The sequence below is a fragment of the Papilio xuthus genome, unplaced genomic scaffold, assembly GCF_000836235.2.
Source record: "Papilio xuthus unplaced genomic scaffold, Pxut_1.1 DF827870.1, whole genome shotgun sequence".
NCBI lineage: Eukaryota > Metazoa > Arthropoda > Insecta > Lepidoptera > Papilionidae > Papilio > Papilio xuthus.
In genome coordinates this window covers 1902487-1925732 of record NW_013530779.1, presented here as the reverse complement: position 1 = coordinate 1925732, position 23246 = coordinate 1902487, and the positions used below count along the sequence as shown (strand labels likewise).

Genomic DNA, 23246 nt, shown 5'->3' with positions numbered 1-23246 from the left:
CTTTTAGCTATTAATCATTAGTTTCTGCGTCCATAATCTATATATAAAACATATCGTCATCCATGTAGCTGCTTGACAAAACACAGATATCAATATGTTTTAAACGGGGATTTTAGACTCAGAAACCCACGATAAGTATGTTTTGTAAGGCATTTTTTTTAAACTGTGAATAATTTTCACTGTAATTATTATTTTATCAAACAGTGGGTTTTTATAGGATGCTTAATAATCTTTATATTATTCCTATTAAACGTATTCTTTTCACATTTTATGCCTTTTTCTCATAAATTCTAATATTTGAAGATGTTAAATGGGATTGTAAACAAGAAAATATTCCATCAAACAAAATACAAATAAATACGTGTGAATCCAAAGGCAATTAGTATGCTTATAAAAAGGCATTCGTTGCCAACTCGATGAAAAGAAAATGGAAAACTTTATTATAATTTGGAGAAGAGCGCTGAAACTTTGCTCTCTCGACAGCCGCTTACCTTGGCAACTTTTTGATATTTCCAAATTGTGCTGATTTCCGTTTGTGAACGTTTATCGTACCATTCTGTATTTGCTTTTTATTTTCGAGGTTTCTTTTGTCTTAACAAAGTTCTTACAATGCGGCAGTTGAAATCCACCACTGGTCAAAGTAATACCAATAATTTCTATTCGAAGTTGTATACGTGGTATAGTGCGTAAACTTTACTGGCCCGGTAAGTAATGTGAAACTGAAATGCCACAAGATCTGCACGTTTTTACCGGACTGTAGCTGTCTAGTCATGTCATGGTTTATGAACGTTTTTTACCTATTTTCTAATATTAAGCTGCAAAAAAAAATTAAAAAATTTAATGCCTTTATTAAATTTTTTACTTCATACGTAATCTGTATTTTAAAATGTCAAAGACGTCAACTGTCAATTTACTAAAAATTATTTTTACGAAACATTTCTATAAAATTATTTAGTCATCTCGTATTTTATTTCAATAATTTTATTTTAATCAAGAAATGTACACAATTTAAATGTCATATATAATTATAAATTCGTGTAAAAGTATGTAGATAGGGGTTTGAAATTAATTTGAGGTTAGTAACCATTATGCATTACATAAAATTGATTCAAACAAGGCATTACCTTTCCATTACTTCCCGCTTTACATAATCCTGTCTGAATTAAACACTTCAGTTCACTGATTTTTTTAATAGAATAAAGGGGCAAACTAATTGCCGATCGATTAACATTAACCTATAGACAACCGCAACACCGATGTAACCGGAGATGCGTTGCTAGCCTTTAAGGAAATTGTATGCTCTTTTGTTTTCTCATTGTATTATAGGTAATTCGTAGTCTTCAAAATGACAAAATCAGAGGCAGCAACTGAGATTGAAAAGATGCGTGCTTTAGAAGAAAGGATAAAAGCACCATCAATATGGGGACGATTGCCTTGTGGTATACGATTTGAAGACTTACAAGATACACGATATGATGACGCTGTTAAACTATTAAAAAAACATTATCTTCCTGAAGAGGTAATTTGATTATTTCTAGTCTGTCCGTAAGGCTGCGTTTGTTCCGGGTTATCTCCAGCTATGGCTGGACTGATCACGGGACTTGAATGGGAAGGTAGCTGAGCACGTGGACACTTTTTTGTAACGAGATTAGTTTAAAGTTGAACTGGATATTACGGAGGAGGGGACGCATAGGGATATATCTTTTTTCTGTACGTCCTATCGCCCCTAATTGAAATGCAGACAATACATCTGCAACCAATTATATCTTCGGGCATGGGTCGCTTCGCTGTTTCGGCGTTTTTAGGTTGCTCGTTTGCCACATTATGATAGAAAAAAAATAAGAATTTGAGGAGGGTTTGAGATTGATTATTGGGTTTGATTATTGTATTTATATTTCACAGATAACATATCGATCTGTAAAATTATTGGATGACAAAGAGGGTACAGATGAATTTATACATAACGCACGTATTTGGATGAAAGATAAAATATCAATAGCAGCGGTCAAAGAAGGAACTAATCAATTAATTGGTGTTTTAATTATGAGGATACAAGATAAGAGTTAGATTTTTTCTAGAATTTGACACTTTTGAAACAAAATATGTCTTTTACAAAGACTAAGGTCACATAATATAACTATCGTAGATTACAGAACTGTTAAATTGGCAACAAAACTTTGATCATCATCAGCTAACTATACGTCCCCTACTGAGGGGCTCGGAGCCTACCTTAAGTTAAGGGTGACTACGCCATAGTTGCCACGCTAGATATGTGCAGCATCAAGAAGTATTCCTTCAACATAAGAACGTCGGGTATATGTACATATGTATATCGAAAAACACATTGGTACATAACGGGATTCAAACCTAGGACCTGCAGATTACAAGTCAAGTGCTTTAACCAATGAGCCACCGACGCTCTAAAAACTTTCAACGAAACTTTAGATCTTCGTTTTATTTCTAAATCGTATAAAGACAAGTTACACGTATTTACATTATACGCTAGCCATTTGATTGCTTTAACTTAGATCGGAAGCTATGCTAAAGTTTAGAAATGCGTCTTATATTTTAATAGATATTATTATAATATTATATATATTTTTAAAGAGTTTCCTAAATTCGAATTAATATTTCTTTAGGTGCATTTTCTCGAACATTTAGTCGTGTGAAACTAACACATAATCCTCTTTATTCGAAAGTCATGAAATTCTATAATGAAATCGAGAAACCTATTAACTTGTTTGAAGAGATGGGAGTCAGACGATATTTAAAATTTTATGTCATAGCTTTGAAAGGAAGATATCGACATAGAGGTAAGATCAAATCTAATATTATATAATTTTCAGACTAGCCGTCGCCTGCGACTCTGTCGGCGTAGATAAAAAAAAACATAATTTGTAGCCTATGTATACTTTCAGACTATGTTCTATATGTATGACAAATTTCATCGAGATACGTTCAGCCGTTCTAGAGTTACCTTCAAAGAATCATCCATCCATCTAAACACTTGCATTGATAATATTAGTAAGAAAGTAAGAAGTAAGAGAGTACCAAGTTATGTGTAAGGATATTAAACAAGGATTTAAAATATTTATTTAAAAAAGGTACATTTGTAGACATAGGCCTAGAAACATGGATTGAAGCGACAATTAGAACGACGAAATATAATAATTTGGGAGACTGAAAATCGGTGCACCACATGAATGGCATAAAACAGGGAGATGGTGGCGATAAAGTTATATAAATTACTAAAACGTCTGAATTTTGATGTAGTTTCCTTCTATCGTTAGTTAGTTAGTTATTTTAGAATTATTGTTCTTTTATTTTATATCGTCTTCTTCAGGCATTGCCAAAGAAATGTTAAAAGCTGCTAGAGAGCTAGCTGCGAGTGCCAACGTGCCTGCTATCGCGGGTATTATGACTACATCACGCGGTCAAGTCATAGCGGAGAGTTTGGGATTTGTTAAATACCATGAAATTTATTATATTAGATATCTTATCGACGACCAGGTACTATATTACTTCTACACCTTATTATTTATTTATTTTTTATATCATAACGCGGCAAACGAGCGAGCAACCACCAGAAATCGCTGTAATAGGGAATTGACCGTTGCCCATAGACATACGCAATTGCATATCCGTTGCCTATCTTTAATCGACGGAGGAGAGGATGCACAGAAAGAAAATATTTTCCCCTCCCATGCAACCTCTTATCCGGAAAGACCACTTGCACTTCCCATCCTTATAAAAAAAAGAGTAGGAAGGGAAAGAGGACTAAATTAGATCTCCAGGACGAACACTCATCATACGAAACGCGGAATTACTTCCACTTCACGCCTGTCTTCGGTAATATTTCACCCGTCAACCCAGCCCATTTGTGCGGAATCTGCCACCGTTATATGCACTGTTAATTTGAAATGGTTGTAAATACATTTCAGATTGCATTCTTTGATACTGGGTTGGGAAACTATGGAGCGGCATTAATGGGTTATCGTATACCTGACGTCGAAGAACCAGTTGAGGTTCAACCACAACGATCTTCAAGGTTCAATATACAACCTATAACAACTGAAGATGATGAGTAAGATTTAGAAATACTGAAAATATATAAACATCATGAAATGTGCGATCATTCGATTGTCTTTTGTTTCGTATTCTTTCCTCTAATAGGATACAAACATTTAGGTAAAGTATTTTTTTTTATAATATATTAGCTGATTTTTGGAAATTAACTAATATTTCTTGTACCATTCCAACTAAACTCCATGCTTGTGCTAAGACATGGTTTACGACAATGATCGAATGGCCTGATTCGAACCCCCGAAGTCATGATTTTAACTCCGTTCCCCAAAACCACAAGATATTTTAACCATTAGGCTATTTGGCGTTTTTATTTACTGTTATTAGTAGTAAGCTATAAACTTGTAAATGTATAATTTTATTTTTTTAAATTTCTAAGGACCTTGAGACAAGATGATACCTACTCGACTTTTAGGTCATAAAAGAACAAAAACTATTAGATTAAGTTTTAAAAGGAATAAAATTTATTGTGAAATCTTTAGTATGAAAAATGTAAATTAAAAAGTACGATTGCAGAGAGCCCCTTACATATATTACATTACGTAGCCGCAATTGAATAAATGAATGAGAATTTACATTTCCTTATGCATAGCGCATTGCCACCTTTAATTTTATTCACGTCTTAGTTGGAAAATTTTATAAATGTTAAGAGAATTACAATTGAAAATTTGAAAGTTCAACGTTTCCTCTTAAGCCATATACATAAATAAGGAACGGATGGGAAGCGGAAGTGAATGCGACAGAATTTAAGAACTTCACGACTAGACGCAATACACATAATCTTACTGATATCATAATTGCGAATCTAAATATTTGGATGAATGTTTGTTTGAAGGTATCTCCGGAACGGCTCAACAGAACTTGATGAAATTTTGCACAGACGTAGAACATAGTCTAGGAGAACATTTAGTCTTTTTTAAATTCTGCACGGACGGATCCTCGAGCGACAGCTAGTGTTAGGAATTTAATAATAAATCCATTAATTTGTAAACAATACATAATCTATCTTCTTTTAACGTTTTTGGAACATAACCTTAAAATTTTACATTCGGTAAAATTGCCTAAAGTCAATTTTCTACTTGTATTCACAGATAATCGTTTATTTTTTGACCATCAAAGATTTTTATATGGCGCCTCCGGCATCGTAAATGTTCTTACATAAATATTTATTGGGGTTTCTTTAATACGTTCAATACGTAATAACCCCTTAATACGGTGACCATAATGTTGTGTGACTTTTTATGGAACACATTCAACAGTGGTAGAGCCCGCTTTAACATCTTCGCACGAATTCGCCTGGGTTAGTCCGGTGAAATACCACGACCATACAGAATACAGGCGTGAAGTGGAAGCAATTCCGCGTTTCGTCTGATGAGTGTGCGTCCCGGAGGCTTAATTTAGTCGTCTTTCCTTTCCGACCCTTTTTCTGTCTGTCTGTCTGTCGCTTTTATAATATTAGTAATAATAAAAGCCTCAACAAAGAAAATTAAAAACAAATTGGAAAATAATGTGGCAATATTCAGGTGTCATCAAAAAAACAAGCCACAAAGTTTTTATTTAATAATGCTATGTGTTCGTTGAATACAGTTACATTTCGATTGAATGTTTCAAAACGTTAGTGTTTCCTTTTACAAATGTAAACATGGTCACCTTTACACACAAGGGGCGTATAAAAGTGAACTGTCGTATTGACTTTCTGTCTAGCAGTTGTAAGTCGCATATTGTAACAAATAATGTCTTCCTAGATAGCCGAACGAATATGCAGTATAGTAATAACTATGGTCTAAGATTAGTTGTTTCTGCTGCTTATTAACCCACTTCTTATATTTTTAATTACGGCTTTATACGTATTTCATAATTTTATAAATTAAAGGACTGACAAGAATCTCATAAAATGCAAGTCTTATGTTTCAATTGTTTCTAAGCTACTGGCAAAATTTCATAGAATTCCGCTGTCTTGACAGTTATATTGACATACTGTTGTCTCTGTTTTTTTCAAATAGAATGAAAGGGACGGCAATATGTATTAATGCAACGTCACTGCAATGAAACTCTATGGTTAAAAGATACGAGCATGGTCAAGGGGACGTAAGATTCATACAAACAAGAACACAATGGTCGTCGCTAACTCTAATGAGCAGAATAACAAACAATACTATCTTCTGTGTACTAGGATAAGTTAAGGATAAATATGAAATTGTGTCTAACAAAAAAAAGAACGTTCTTTTGTTTGATTAACAAACAGGCTATGATTATTTAACATCATACTTATGCATAATTTAGTAGTCAATATGACTTTAATTGATAAGAAGAGTTCTAAGCACTAGGCTACAAAGAGCTTTAAAATACAGCGGGCCTATCACGAATATCTGTGAGAAGCGTCATCGTATCATCATTAACAAAATTTGTACTAAAATTTGTAGTAAAGTTTTATCAAAAATTTCACACTTTTAGACTTTTAACGATGAAGATGGAAAAGCGCTTGTTGCAAATATTCGTGCTAGGTCCACTTGAATTCAAATTGTCACATTTATCGAACTATGTACACCAGAATAGGGACGTATATAAATGGATAAAATCTAGAGATATGCGTCTTTATTATTTCAAATATAAAACAATAACCTTTTGATTTTAAAAAAACGAGATAATTTGAAGACAATAAACATAAGTACAGATAAAATGTAACCAGCAAAACGGAACAGGCTTAGTATTTGAGGCGGATTGCTTCGATAAAAGTTTCCATCGAAATTTGCAGTTGTACGGCGAACTTCTTAAAAGCTTTCCAGTTTTGGGAATTTGTTTTGTAAAATACTTTGGACATTTTAGATACAAAATTATTTCCGGTTTTAGAAGACGCCTTTTCCCGCGACTTTGTCCTTGTGGAAGAAAAAAATGAGTATTCTATGCGCTATTTTAATGCCAATTATATTTTAGTTTTTTTAAACCCTTCCACGTAGTTACCTATTTGTAAAATAAGATTCGTATTTCATTGATTTCATTACACAAGCAGTATTCGATGAATCGAACACCAGGTTTTTTTTGATATTACAAGTTGGCAAACGAGCGAGCGGCCACCTGAAATCGCTGAAATAGCGAAGTGACCGTTGTCCATAGACATACGCAATTGAATATGCGTTGCCTACCTTTAGTCGACGTAGGAGAGGATGTACAGAAAGAAAATATTTTCCCTTTCCATGCATCCTCTCATGCGGAAAGTCCACTTCCACTTCCCATCGTTTCCTTATGAGAAAAACGGTGGGAAGAGAAAGAGGACTAAATTAGGCCTCCGGGACGCACACTTATCAGACGAAACGCGGAATTGCTCCCACTTCACGCCTGTCTTCTGTGTGGTCGTGGTATTTCACCGAGCGAGCCGGGCCAATTCGTGCGAAGATGTTAAAGCGGGCTCTACCATTGTAAAAGTAGGAGTATTAAGAAAACAAAACGACTTTCCTTTTTTAAATAACTTCAACGGATTCGCAAATCAAAATGTGGGTTTCTGAGACCATATTCCCTGTTTTACATATTATTACCTCCGTATTATTACCTCGAAGACGAAAGACATGGATAAAATGTCTTTTTTTATATTGAATTAGCTAGCACTTGACCACTTGATATTATGTGATGATGCGGTCGTAAGATGGTACGCTTTACATATGTTTTATACAGATATTTTGATCTCGGAAACCGACGGTTAGAAACAAATATACAGAAATACTATGAACAAAAGAAACAGAATCGCGGATGTATTTCTGTGAAATTGTTTTGTTTTGAAAAGTTTTTATGAACAATTGTTTCCGCCGCGTAACTTCCTATATGCTTTTGTTTTAAAGTTGTCGGCACTGGCTATTGTTCTCAACATATACTCCTATGATCCTCTTATTTTTACACACTTTTGGTATATTTTTAAAAAGTGTATTTTTTAAAATATTTCATTATTTTTCGTTTATGTACATTTTCCGACGTTCTTACGGTGAAGGAAAACATCATGATGCAACCTGCACATATCTGAGAAGAAATTCAAAGATATGTGTGAAGTCAACCAACCCGCACTTGGCCAGCGTGGTTGACTATCGCCTAATCACCCCTAACTTAGGGTAGGCTCATAGTATAGGCGCATAGTTAGCTGATGTTAGATGAAGATAGATAGAAGTTAGATGATTTTTTGTTGAATATTTTACTTTCATTTCAGAGTTGAATGAACATGTTTTTACTTGCATCAAAAAAATTAAAAATATGGTGTGGTTGCTTTACACACATTTTAATACTTTGACGATGACGTTTCGAAGCCTTAAGGACTACCAAAAATCTCATATTCATTTTGACGTAGTTGTCAATGACGATATGAAGGCGATTTTTTATAGGCCACCTGAAATCGCTGAAATAGCAAAGTGACCGTTGCCCATAGACATACGCAATTGCATATGTGTTTGCCTACCTTTAATCGACGGAGAAGCGGATGCACAGAAAGAAAATATCTTCCCTTTCTATACATTCTCTCATCCGGAATATACCCTTCCACTTCCCATCCTTTCCTTATAAGAAAAAGTGTGGGAAGGGAAAGGGTTTGTCACAAATGTTAGTTTTAAGCGCACAGTTCAATAATTATGCTCGTCAAAACATGGAATAGCGTTGAAATAATTATGGAAATTCGTATAAACAACAGCATGTCGCTAGAGTCGGCGAATGCATTTACAATGACTGCAAACAAAAACATAACCCGTTAACAACATGATTCTAATCTTCCATAATATATTTTCTAATTAAGTAAAAGATAGCCTGTACGTTGGAGAGAAAATTAAAATAATTTTTTATATTTTACTTCGTTTTTAGGCGACTTCAAAAAGAAGGATTAAATTAATTAATGCGTAATTTTTGGATGTGTTAATTTACGTTTAATTATGTACCTAGGCCGAAATCGACTTCGAAATAACAATAATTGTAAAATATAGACATACCTATTTCAAGAAAGAAGAAAAATTCTTAGTTTTGAGTGTATTCATGACATTATTTTGTTATTTTTGAATTTTGTTCAAGAAATTTTTTTTTGAAAAAATAAGTTCGTTTAAGATTTAATCATTTCTGTCTGATTCGGACATCACTCATTTATTTTAAAAGTTTTTTTTTAATTCAATTATAGTTATCAAAGGAATTCACAGCACAAGACCGAATAGAACACATTTCTCGGTAATATTTAGAATACCAAAGAGAATTTAGAGAATTCGCCGGAAGCAGAATACAAAATGAACTGCTACTTAGGAGCGCACGACATTTTACATTCTATTTCCTTTCGACGAGGCTGAGGAATCTGCTTATCTAGCTTACGAACTCTTAACTTATTTAGCTTTTGTAGGAAACAATTTATTTTACCCATTCACTTCTTAAAACGATTGTGTGGAATTTTTTTTTATTAAACTGCTACATTTTAATAGCAAAATATTTTTTTCGTTAGAAATTAAATATTTCTTATGAAACAAAGAAATGCATTTTTAAATTAAATCGAATGGAATGTTCCTACTCTACATTTCAATACGAGTTTATTTAAAAATAAAAATAAATGAAAATAAAAATATTTCCCGCAAACTTTATAAGATTCTAATATATGTAAATATAAAAATGTCATATTCCGTAAACAAAAATAATATCTTTTTTATATTCAAAATGCAACGGACCCATCTTAGATTAAAATTACTACGAAGAAAGGATTACTTGAGAAGAAAAGATAACATAAAGCATAGAAAATATTTCATATTTTTCCCCTTTCAAGTTTACTTTAAAAGATTAAATTAAAATTTAATGAAATGAAGTAAAAAAATATTCAGCACTTTTAGCTTCGAAAAATGAAAAGATATTCCATAATAATATCTCTCATTTAATTCGAAAATAATATTTTATTTTTAAATTAGAAAATACTATTTTCATTTCATACCAACTTTTAACAATTTTCATTTAACGTCAATCGAAGTTACATAATCTTTATATCATATATATATAATTCTTCTGTGAGTGTGTATGTCACTGAACTTCTCTTAAACGACTGGACCGATTTTGATGAAATTTTTTGTGAGTGTTCAAGGGGATCTGGGAATGGTTTAGATTCACAATTTTGTCCGCTGGAAAATGTTTTTTTAATTAATTTTTAATTTATTAGTAGTTGTTGATTTTGGAATGTTTTACATTGGATCCGACAGACGGCGCTACCATCGCAGTGTCAAATTTTAAATAATGTTCGAATTAAAGACGTGTAGACAGGAGAACGTCTGTCGGGTCCGCTAGTCTTATATATAATAAAATTCTCGTGTCACAATGTTAGTTACCATACTCCTCCGAAACGGCTTGATCGGTTTTTATGAAATTTTATATGCACATTCAATAGGTCTGAGAATCGGTTACTATCTTTTTTTCAATCCCGCGCGGACGAATTCGCGGGCCACAGCTAGCTTAATTAAAAAAATAGTGAATGCATAATGTAGCAACAACTATCCAACAAGGAAAATAAAGGTGCTTAAATCCGTAAGAAACGTTTTCAGCTCTACCACGCCGCCACCGAGATACTCGGAATATGCCCTATGTAAGGAAAAACGGATATTTGACTTTCTTTTTCTTTACAGATGTGGCAAGTTGCATGTTTATCTCTTTCATAAGAGCGTTAAATAAAGTCCATAAGGAATATGTAGTCTTCTATTCTTCATATAATAAATCAATTGCAGTTCGTTAGTCTCGCTAAAACTCGAGAACGGCTGAACGGATTTATCTTATCTTAATCTAGAAATATTCGTGGAGGTCTAAGGAAGGTTTGAAAGGTGAGAAAACTTCGAATAATTGCCAGGAAATCCCTAAAAATAATCATTTTCTTTTTCCCATATAAAGAGCTGGATCTCGCTGAAACTTGGCATACATGTAGAACATAGTCTGGATGAACGCAAAGGCTATGGCTTATGTTATAATTAAACACGGACGGAGTCGCGTGCAATAGCTAGTTAGTAATAAAAAATCATTTGTACTTTTAAAAAGGCGGATCGGAAATGGCATATAACAGAAATTTATTTTGCATCGGACATTAATTTATTCTCGAGCAGATGTTCCGAACAAGATATGATTTAAATACAATTATTACTAGTAATTAATGCTTTACATTCACAATACGTTCCGAATCTCATTGGGAATGTAATTGCATATACAAATGTCAACATTGTTCGATTTTTAAATTAAAATTTTCCAACGCGAAATCTTAATTTCCTCTATAGTGGGTTTTGACTACAGGGACGCTTGTAATTAACACATACTAGCGGTTGCCCGAGTCTCCGTCCGCGCGGATTAAAAAAAACATAATTAGTAGTCTACGTGTTCTTACAGACTATCTTACCAATATTATAAATGCGATTGTTTGAATGGATGGATGTTTGTTCGTAGGTATCTTTATAACGGTTGCATGGATGGATGGATCTTCCTAAAATTTGGCATAGATTTAGAACATAACTTGGAAGACCACACTTAGCTAATAGTGGATTTACTATGGGTCGAATCGAGTCACGGGCGACAGCTAGTCTTCTATATATATGCCAAACTTCATCAAGATCTGTGCAGCCGTTCCTTGCTTCAGACATCCATCCATCTAAACATTCCGATTTATAATATTAACTAGCTGTCGCCCGTCGGCGGATTTAAAAATAGATGTTGGCCGATTCTCAGCCCTATTCAATATACTCACAAAATTTCATGAGAATCGGTCAAGCCGTTTCGGAGGAGTATGGGAACGAAAATTGTGACACGAGAATTTTATATATAAGATTGTTGTGTTTTTTTCAAAAATAATTCCAGTACTGACAATGTTTTATACAATGGAAACACAGTAACACTAATAACTATAGTGGTAAAAATTTCTGTTATCAACAGTTTTGAAATTCATCCACTTTAAGAAATTGCTTTATGGGATCGCGCTGACTATGCCTCGTAAAATAACATTGTCTGACTACAACAAGGATGTAACGTATCCGAGATATGATAAATTACCGAATAAAAGAATTAAAATTTTAAACTCTGTGATATATATTACGTAATTTTAACAGCTTGGCCGATTTAAAAAAAAATACTTTTGGTTTTGAAAAAATAATATAAAAACAAATAGTTATTCTTACAATATTAATACGTACCGTAAGTACAGTTAATTTAACGTAATAGGACATGAATTTAGCCGTACAAAGCAGATTCAAGTAAAAAAAAATACTAAAAAATATCAGACGAAATGGTCTATGAAAGCGTCTATTACGTACGTCGCTCACGTGAGCGACGGGCCGCGTTCGCGAAATAATACCAGTACCACTCACCCTGATGAAGGGCCCCCGATGGGCTCGAAACTAATCGGTGCCGCCACCGGACGAATACACGTGAGTGTTTAGCCGTTTTTATATCAGTTTAGTATAATGTCTCACGAAAGTTTGAATAATTGTCTAATTTATTAAGATTTATGTAAGTTTTAAATTATTAGCCTTTACTCCGTACGTTAATATTTCAAGTGTTTAGTTATAATCCATTAGATTTTAATAGTTATGCAATGAGATTATTCAAAATGAAACACTTGAGAGGTGTCTGAGGTGGAGCACCGGCTTTACTGGCAATGCACAATTTGTATCTGTCTAATTTAGCCCGTTTGTAACTCTGCGCTAAACGTGAAACGTTTTATTCAGTACTTTGGAATTTATTTATAATAATTTTATATTACCTTTTATTAATTTGTTTGAATATTATAGGGGTTATTTTTCGAGAATATGACGATGTCCATTTCATCATGAGATTCTTTCATCTTTATTCTTTCACGATTAGATATAGTTAAGGTTCAGTAGAATTGTTCTTTTATTTAATTTTTTAGTGGTTATTTCTAGAAGAAATGATCTACTTTCCGATCTGTAGTCGGCCCAAGGAAATAATCTATTGGATCTATCCACACAATCGGATCACCGGGAAACTACCTTTTATGCTAATGTTACTTGAAATATAATTTTTAAATGAAGAAATTCGATTGGCTATTTATCATGAGTACAATTTATTTTTTTACCACTAACCGTGGTCTTCTGACACCACAGTCTCTGTATGAAATACCTGTATAATATGTTATAAACGGGGATTTTATTCTCAGAAAATAGTGTCAGAAACCTACGATAAAACCTACCTATTATTTAAAGAAGCAGTCGACACCATATACATAAGTTAAAATTCAAGTTAATTTTTTTTAAATAATCTAACTTCTATTTGTATGTATGAAATGATTCAAAGTGGAGGAAGCTGTGTAAACAGAGGCAGACAGCTCGCAGCGGCTTATTTGAGCTGGAATAATACATGCACATTACTTCCGCTTTGCTCGTTACAAAAACATTTAATCTCAGTCTTACGTCATTGTTTATGTGTGAGCGTTTCATTTTGCTAAAAAAATGAATCGAAAACATTCTTTTTGAAATCAGTTAATAAATGGACTTGTTAATTGTTTTTCTAGCTTTATAAAACTTTATAATTTTCTACAATTTATAGCAATCTGAAAAGCTACAGATTTAGTTATAAATTATATTTCGACATATTTTAATCGGGCATGACTTAATAGAATCTATATAATATAGGCTTAATCTTAATATATAGGCTTCGGAAATATTTAAACATATGTGGGGAAATCCGAATTAAAGTTTAATTATTTCTATTCCTCACTGTTTTGCAGTAGGTTTCTGAGACAAAAATCTCCGTTTAAAACTTATAATACATATTGCTATCGCTCTTTTGTCAAAGATAATTGCGATAGTGCGACAGCGATTGTGATATGTTTCATACAAAGAACAGAAAAATCAGAAACTCACAGTTATAACTTGATATCATACCTTTTTATTAATGCCTAGGGCTTTTAATTTTATTAGACAAAAAATATTTGAAAGGGAAGTGGATGCTTAGGACAAGGAAATATCACCTTTCTGTCCACTCCTACGTCTACTAAAGATAAGCAACCACATTACACGACCTGCAGCGGTCGCTTCGCTATTTCGGCGAATTTATCTTAAAAAAATTCTATTCTATTCTAGATATTATGGTAGTTACTGATATTTGCACTATATTTATTAGATTAAGTCTGAATACTCCAAGAAGATTTGAGTTGAATCTTATAAGTAAGATTGATAAATTTCTGATGTCCAATCCATCACGTAGGAGTTCAATAAAAAAGACAGTAAACTTTCACCAGTTGCTCGCTTGTGTCTAAATGAAGAGCAGTTTACTGAACTGCCTCACTTTATGTCATGTCCCAAAGTTAACGACCTTTATGACAACCTCGTAAAATACCTTCGAAACGCATTCTCCTAAAAAGATTCTTTCTTCTTAAAGTTCAACTCTTACTTTTGACATTGGACAAAAACATACGTAGCTAGCCCGCGACTACGTCCGCGTTGAATTAAAAACAAACTTAATTAGTTGTCTATGTGTTCTTGCAGACTATGTCGTACATTTATGCAATTTTCATCAAGATCCCTTGAGTCGTTGAGATTACTAAGTAACTAACTCATTCGGAAAGTCCACTTCCACGTCCCATCCTTTCCTTATAAGAAAAAGGATTGGAAGGGAAAGAGGACTAAATTAGGCCTCCGGGATGCATACTCATCAGACGAAACGCGGAATAGCTTCCACTTCACGACTGTCTTCTGTGTGGTCGTGGTATTTCACCGGGCGAGCCGGGCCAATTCGTGCGAACATGTTAAAGCGGGCTCTACCACTGTTAACTATTTAGTTAGATTATAGACATATTTCTATTTTATTTAACGAACCACGTAACCCGAACATGTATCGAGCCTATTGCCATTGGACATTTCCAATTTTACGCAAGAACTGAATGGAGTTTTCCAATATATTTTACTCTGTGACATTTTCACCGATTCCGCAATTTTGTTTCGCATTTTTTATTTTATTTTAGGTGTAAACGATACATGAAATTTGTTATTCTCGCAACTACATAATACCACAAGTCTCATTTTAATTGAAAAACTAGCAAATCGCAATTCTTACTAATATTACAAATGCGAATGTTTTGATGGATGGATGGATGTTTGGTATGTCCAAAGCAGCTTTATATATCTTGCTGAAATATGGTGTAGATGTAGAACATAGTCTGGAAGAACACATACACTACTATTTAGGTTTTTTTTTCGTCGAACGGATAATGTCGAGGAGAAAGTGTTTTATATGTTTTTGTCTTTTCTTATCGTTTTATTTAACTTAAACTAAAATTTTCCAGTATAAATTCAGGCAAATTTTTCGCAGTAAAAAATGTCTAAATTGATTTAAATTTTGTCCTAAACTAAAACTAAGACACTATTAATGTCGTACATATAACTTTTTTTCTCTTAAAAATTATTTAAATTGGTTCCAAAATGTTGGCACCAAAAAAAACTTTACAATATTCATTGTTGGTTTGAAGGAAAAAACTATTGTTTTAAAATATTTTTTGACAAAAAAATTGGCCGTTAGTAAAAGTTGTGAACGTTCGACCGGGTGAGTGGTCCCAAATGGCGCTCGACATGTTATGACCCACATAAACATTGACAACGTGTTACTTTGACTTTTAAGAGACAGGACTAGAAACGCGCGCATTCCCCTCTGTAAAATACTAACGAAAAAGTTGGTTTTTGTCAGTAAGCGTTTAGAAAGACATTTCAGTTTTACGTGAGTCTCAGCATGCACGTTGTGATTTACGTTTACAGTAAAAAAGTTGCAGAAATAATATAACGGCGTTTCTTTGCCTAGTCCATCCCTTTATGTTCAAAGACATTTTACTTTCCGTTGGATAGCTTTCAACAGTTTATTGAATAAAAATATTTTAAAACTTTGCAGTGGTATTTTATCAAACAAATAGACAATACCTATGAACTAGACAACACCAAGAGTTTTAAAAGCCAAACAAATACAGGAATGGTAAAATACACGTAGCTCTCACACGGCACGTACACCGTCGTAATAAAAAATAATGAAAGAATGGTTTGGAGAGATTTCGTCTGATAAATTGTCATATTTAAAATCATTTTATACTTGCTTAAAAAGTTAAGTATACATAAAATGAAGTGTTAGATTTCTACACTAAATTACTAAAGTCCTTGAGTACGCATACTCCTTTCTCCTTCTTTCGGATTTCGGATGAATAGGCCATAGATAACCACGCTGGCCAAGTGCGGGTGGATTAACTTCACACATATCTTTGAATTTCTTTACAGATATGTACAGGTTTTTTTTCTTTTTTTATGGGCGGCGCTATGCCGCCCTCTCGTTCCCCTAACGTGGTGAACAGGGACTTAAGGGAGCAAGATTCTTTATTTCTTTATTAAAATTATAAAATCCGAACTTTACAAGATATGTACAGGTTGCATCACGATGTTTTTCTTCATCATAAGAATGACAGTCCATACGTAAATTGAAAAACACATTGGTACATAGCGGGATTTGAACCCAGATTAACCTTCAGATTATAAGTCAAGTGCTTAATTCCTGGGCCACCGACGCCCTAATTTATCATAGTGGTATTCAAATATGTAAGGATGTTCATTTAATATGACATATGCCTTTAACATGTGTCATCAGAGGATTCGGCTATGGGCTGGCTGATAAATCACCACGTTAATTTGAAACGTTAAGAAAATTAATGCTATGTTATTTAGTGACACGCCTCACTGTGACTGGTAATTATTGCTTTGGTGTTGAGACATTAATCTCATTGATGCTTACACAATATTAATTACGAATACTAGAATCTAAAATGGCGGAAGATTTATCTGGACGGCGAAAATCTATCTATCTCTGTTTTGTCAAGGATAATGACAGGGATGTCGATTTTTTATACAGATATTTTTGTCTCAGAAACTAACAGTGAGTCAACAAGTTAAGTCTTTTTTCATATCAAAAGGTGGCAAACGAGCTAGCGGACATCTGAAATAGCGAAGTGACCGTTGCCTATAGACATATTGCATATGCGTTGCTTTACTTTTAATCGACGGAGGAGAGGATGCACAGAAAGAAAATATTTTCCCATCCCTTGAATCCCCTCATACGGAAAGTACACTTCCACTTCCCATCCTTTCCTTATAAGAAAAAGGGTTTGAAGAGAAAGACGACTAAAATAAGGCCTCCGGGACGCACACTCATCAGACGAAATGCTGAATTGCTTCCACTTCACGCCTGTCTTCTGTGTGGTCGTGGTATTTCACCGGGCGAGCCGGGCCAATTCGTACGAAGATGTTAAAGCGGGCTCTACCACTTTTAGTACTCATCTAAAAAATGTATAGATCGCTCTGATATTTAACTGCTTATTAGTCTATTCAAAGTTGTATATTTAAGTGCTTAACTTTTTTTCATAAAATTGTATATAAAAATACACAGAATGTACTGTGTGGTACAAAAATATATTTATAACAAGGGTAATCAGCGAGCGTAACAATTTTATTACGGCGCCAGTCTGACCTATATTCGACCTTCAGGATCTGAAAAAATACGAGGAGCCTAGGCGTTTTATTCAATTTATCATTACAGTTATATTACTTAGCAACAGTTGTTTTTTGTAACGATATTATCAACAGTATAGATTTCTTTTGACCTTGACTTGACTTGTGAGGAATACCAAACAAATACAACCCAAAACACTACTGAGTTTTACCTTTTTTTTAAGTCTTATAAAGTAAACTAGCTGTCGCCCGCGACTCCGTCCGCGCGGTATTAAAAATAGATGTTGGCCGATTCTCAGACCTACTCAATATGCTCACAAAATTTCATGAGAATCGGTCAAGCCGTTTCGGAGTATGGGAACGAAAATTGTAACACGAGAATTTTATATAAATAACCAAACTGCCTTCATGTTGTGAAATTTTACTATTTACTTATGTAATAAATGCGTATGTTTAGATGAACGATTTATCTTGATTGTTACACACAAAGTTTAAAAATTGTGAGAAGGTCCAACACGGCTGAACGGATCTCGATGAAATTTGGTATAGATGTAGAACATAAGCCTGGAAGAACACATAGGCTACTAATAAAGTTTTTTTCAATACCGCGCAGTAATCGCGTACAGCTAGTCAGTAATATAAATTGTAACTAACGTTGTTCAGGTTCAATTGTCAAATCTGAAACTTAAAAACTTACGTCTAACCACTGAGCTATATGCGGTACGACAAAGGATGTATTAAACATATTTCAATGGAACCAGTATATTACCCCAAATGAAAATCATTAATTTCACATAGGCGTCCCTTTTGTGATTTATGCTCGAAAGCGGATGACCATTAAATTGCCTTTCTCGCCTTTACGTGTAATTCAGTAACGGATATTCTGTTTTTAAAGCAAAGAAGGCATTTGTATACATCTTGTTTTCAATATCGATAAAAAAAAACTCACTTTAACTTAGATTTCGATTTCTTAAACCAGTTGTACAGTGCGTTGTCGTGTGTTACAATAAAGGTTGGTTTCGCCTTGTTGTTGGTTGCAATTCGATCACACTATAGGATCGAAAAAGGAAATCTATAGACAAATTCCTCTTCCCTGACATTAGTATAAAATATATTTGTCTCGGTCTTCCTTTTAAAGAAGGAAAGAGATGAACATATTTTAATATTTTGTAGATGTTTATAGACAATATTAACTAGTCGGCCATCTTGGATATGCCGCCATGTTGGATAAGGAATGACGTCAAGTTTACTATGCATGTTGTCATCCAAACTATTTCAGATATGAGATATCTGGAGAAATATACATAAATTGAAAGTTAAATACAATCTTACAATAATAAAAGCCTTTCTTTTCTTATAATAATATTTTTAAAAGGTTATTACGAAACAAAAACTGGACATTTAAGACGACAATTTAAAAGCAACAACCAATTAAAGAAGTCTCGTTAGAAAAAAGAATTTTAATTTACAAATGTTTCTGAAAACATTTTGAAAGATAATACTTCTTATTTATTTCTAATTTATTTCAACTAAGCAAATGAATAATAATAAATTACTTTGAAAGTGAGGTAATTCTTTCGAGAACTACTTTAATTCCAGTTATTATTTATTTCTTAGTAAGTTAAATTGATCCCGCACGCCAATAAAATCCCGCCATGTACCAATGTGTTTTTCGATTTCCGATTTACATATGTACATTTATCCGACGTTCTTACGGTGAAGGAAAACATCGTGATGCAAACATATCTGAGAAGAAATTCAAAGATATGTGTGAAGTCAGCCAACCCGCACTTGGCCAGCATGGTTGACTATGGCCTAATCACCCTTAACTTAGGGTAGGCTCCGAGCCCCTCGGTGGGGACGTATAGTGAGCTGATGTAGCTAAATTGTAGTTGTTTTGGGTTCTGTACCTCGAAAGGAAAAAAGTTTAATCCTTATAGGATCCCTTTTGGCCGTCTGTCTCTCAACACTTTCTTTTATATAGTTTGTTAATTTATTAATTGGAATTCGGAAGTAAACAAGTACTAAGTTTCTATAAAATGAGAGATTAAAGAAAATGTTAAGTAGCCTATGCGGTCATCCATACTATATTCTACAGCTATGACAAATTTTATCGAGATCTATGAAGCCGTTCTGGAGATACTTTCAAACATACATCCATCCATGTAAACATTCGCATTTATATTATAATATTAGTAAGATTTCATAATTTTGTGAAACTGAAAAAAATAATAATGGAATAAAAATTATTTTTGCAATTGGCAGCCCTAATACTCAATATTTGTTAAAATAAACGTACAATTTCACCCTTGACCCAAACGTAGGCAAAGATGACTTAATTTCATTTCCCGCAACCTACGTAGACCTTGATGCCTTCACATATTACGTTACGGGTACTCTTTCTACTAATACATTGGACAGTTAGGTATAACAAACCGAATGAAATAGCATATAATAATAACAACAGGGCCGGTTTTAGCATTTCCGGCGCCCTGGGCAAGATTTTTGTGGCGTCCCTTATTTTGGCGTTGGGGAATATTCCAAGGATAGGGTATGTTAAAGGGCACCCAAGGAGCCACTTTATAGCCGCCCGGCGCCCTGGGCGGTTGCCCCGCCCTACCCTAATGCCGACCTTTCATAACAATTTGTATTTCTGCGATGTTCTATGTTATGTGTTATTAATATCCAACATTCTTTGTTTTATCTAGATAATTTTTTATCCCTACTAGTTTTTTTGTAAAATTCGCGTACCATATAACTGTGGTAGATCCCGTAATACTATTTGTTGCGTGCACATAAGGGTTCACACAGAAGACTGGCGTGAAGTGGAAGCATTTTTGCGTTTCTTTTGTTGAGTGTGTGTGCCAGAGGCCTAATTTTAGCCCAGGTTCCGTTCCCAACTTTTCTTATGTGGGATGATAAAGGAGAAATATTATTTATGTGCATCCTCTGCTTTGTCGAATAAAAGTAGGCAAATAATTTGTTTTTGCAGATGTCATTTAGAAATTGCTGATCTCTAAAAATTCTAAATGAAACACTATTCATCTATTGCTAAATAATGTACCAGGCTATCATAACTTGTATATTACGTTCTAATCCCCTACAATCATTTTAGTTCAGTTCACAATTCAATTTACACAATTCGCTCCGGATGTCACAGTAGTTGAAGCGTACGGGTAGAAAATTAGGGCCGGTACTGAAATTACGTACGAAACCGAGCGTTGCTGATCTGTAAATAACTTTACATTTTATATCGCCTTTGATCTTTGTTTTTAAATATATTTAATCTCTAAAATTGGCATCATCATGTTTTAAAAGTGGATCACTACCTGTCGCCCGCGACTCCGTCCTCGCGGAATTAAAAAATCTTCTATATTGTACATTTAAGTCAAATTCCAGCAAGATCTAAGCGGCCAGTCCGAATATACCTTTTAACAAACATCCATCCATCCGTCCATCCATCTAAACATTATAATATTAGTAAGATTTCTAAGATACAGTAAGCCTTAGGGAACAATTACGATGATATTGCTCCTATTTTATTACTCATCAACATCTTCTTCATAGTGAACCAATCCGCAGCCAACCTATTCACCAATAACTTAGAGTAGGCTCCGAGCCCCACAGTGGAAATGTATAGTGAGCTGATGATGATGATGATGATCTTTTCCATATTTCTAACATAACAAACCGACCATAATGAAATATACTTGTACAGTCAGCTGCATAAATATATATATATATACATTTACAAAGCCACAAAAATTTGTACACGCCGGTCAAAATATGTATTAACCTATCCCTCCGTATTATTCCAAACATGCATAAGAATTTTTTAAAACCGAATCTCTTTATAAGTTTCTAAAGTTTTGTAAACCTTACTAACATTATAAAATCTAACCATCCAAATTTTCGCTTGTTTCGATGGATGGATTTTTGTCAGAAGATATCTCTAGAATGGCTGCATAGATAGATGCATAACCACATAGGCTAATAAGTTTTTTTTAATTCCGCGCAGACGGAATCGCTATTGAAACTTATTGTTTACACATTTGTGCAGCTAACTGTACATACGTAGTACAATATAAACGAAGTTAAAGAAGAAAAGGACATCTCAATAAAGGATACATTTCACAATGACAAAATTCACTTAGCCGAGGAAACATTATTATCCGGTATAAAGCGGTTACGTCGTCTCTCTTTTTGGCTGCCTTTTATTTTATAAAACACTAGCATTTTCCCGAGACATCGTCCGCGCGGAATAAAAAAAACATGATTATCTTTGTGTCTTCTAGACTTTGTTCGCATTTGTAGTATTAGTAAGGTTAAATAAACATCAAAGGATACATTGGATGTTTGTTTAGAAGGTATCTCTAGAACAGCTGTACGGATCTCGCTAAAATTTGGGATAGATGTAGGAAATAGTATGGAAGATGGATGGAGTATGGCGAGAGCTAGTAAAGCTTAAAATTAATCCAAATGCACGTAAAAAACTATGACATTGGTTAGAATTTGGAGATGTTCCTCACTTTACAATACGTTCAAGGGACGTAAAATCGCTGTGTAGGGAGTAAAAAAAAATCGATACGTCTGACAAGGGCCGCTGATTAAGTAGGTGGGATTTATTGGATTTATGTCCCGCCACAATTCTAATGTTACTTTGTGAAATGGATTCGTAAAGATTAGTCGAGGTGTTTCGGTCTGTAGAGTGCGATCAACAGAAGTGTAGAGCACTTTATTTTATTTATTTTCGTTTAACTAAAAATAAAGATCAACATACTCAGAAAATCTTAGAGAGAGAGTTAGGATATATATGCTAGCTGTTTCTTAATTCCGTGCGGACGGAGTCGCGGGCGAAAGCTAGTGTACTTATAAAACACAGTTTGATCATATACAAATTAGACTCCATTCAACTTTATGAAATCACTGGTAATATGTCCTTTTACATCGCGATAAGATATTTCATAGTATGTATAAATAAACAAACACAACATTAAAATATATCAGTAATTATAACAGTGATATAACATCTTCGCACGTATTGGCCCGGCTCGCCCGGTGAAATACCACGACCACACAGAAGACAGGCGTGAAGTGGAAGCAATTCCGCGTTTCGTCTGATGAGTGTGCGTCCCGGATGCCTAATTTAGTCCTCTTTTGGGAAGTGGATTTTCCTAATGAGAGGATGCAGGGAAAGGGAAAATATTTTCTTTCCGTGCATCCTCTCCTCCGTCGATTAAAGGTAGGCAACGCAAATACAAATGCGTATGCCCATAGAGGGCAACGGTCGCTTCGCTATTTCAGCGATTTCAGGTGGCCGCTCGCTCGTTTGCCACCTTATGATATAAAAAATATATCCACAACAACAATCCAGTTGCAATGATTAACAAAAATTTTAACTGCAATCCAGAAGTTTTACGAGGTAGTTAAACATTAATGGTTGCTCTACAATGTACTTTTTGCCATTTTAAATGAACAAAGTTATTACATTTCACAAGTTAAATTGCTCTCTCGTTATATCTGACTTTGTTACGTTACCATATAGTTTTTATTCATTGTACGAATCAATGAAACTCGATTAAATCAATGAAACAAATCGATATAAAAACGGCAAACACTCACGTATATTCGTCCGGTGGCGGCACCGACTAGTTTAGTGCCCGTCAGGGGCCCTTAATCAGGGTGAGTGGGACTGGTACTATTTCG

General features: G+C 34.1%; 1 protein-coding gene across 1 annotated transcript; it reads left to right on the top strand.

Moving 5' to 3' along the window:
* Nucleotides 1-984: 984 nt before the first annotated feature.
* On the top strand, nucleotides 985-4129 carry LOC106115247 (uncharacterized). Its single transcript, XM_013308574.1, has 6 exons — nucleotides 985-1075; nucleotides 1327-1519; nucleotides 1903-2062; nucleotides 2640-2813; nucleotides 3344-3510; nucleotides 3942-4129. The coding sequence occupies exons 2-6, from the start codon at nucleotides 1346-1348 to the stop codon at nucleotides 4086-4088; spliced, it is 822 nt and encodes a 273-aa protein (XP_013164028.1). The 5' UTR covers nucleotides 985-1075; nucleotides 1327-1345; the 3' UTR covers nucleotides 4089-4129.
* Nucleotides 4130-23246: the final 19117 nt, after the last annotated feature.

Bases quoted from the DNA above. Each gene is read 5' to 3' on its own strand.
- LOC106115247 (XM_013308574.1), top strand. From the start codon at position 1,346: ATGACAAAATCAGAGGCAGCAACTGAGATTGAAAAGATGCGTGCTTTA. The intron at 1,520-1,902 runs GTAATTTGATTA...TATATTTCACAG, and splicing joins AACATTATCTTCCTGAAGAG to ATAACATATCGATCTGTAAA. The intron at 3,511-3,941 runs GTACTATATTAC...AATACATTTCAG, and splicing joins GATATCTTATCGACGACCAG to ATTGCATTCTTTGATACTGG.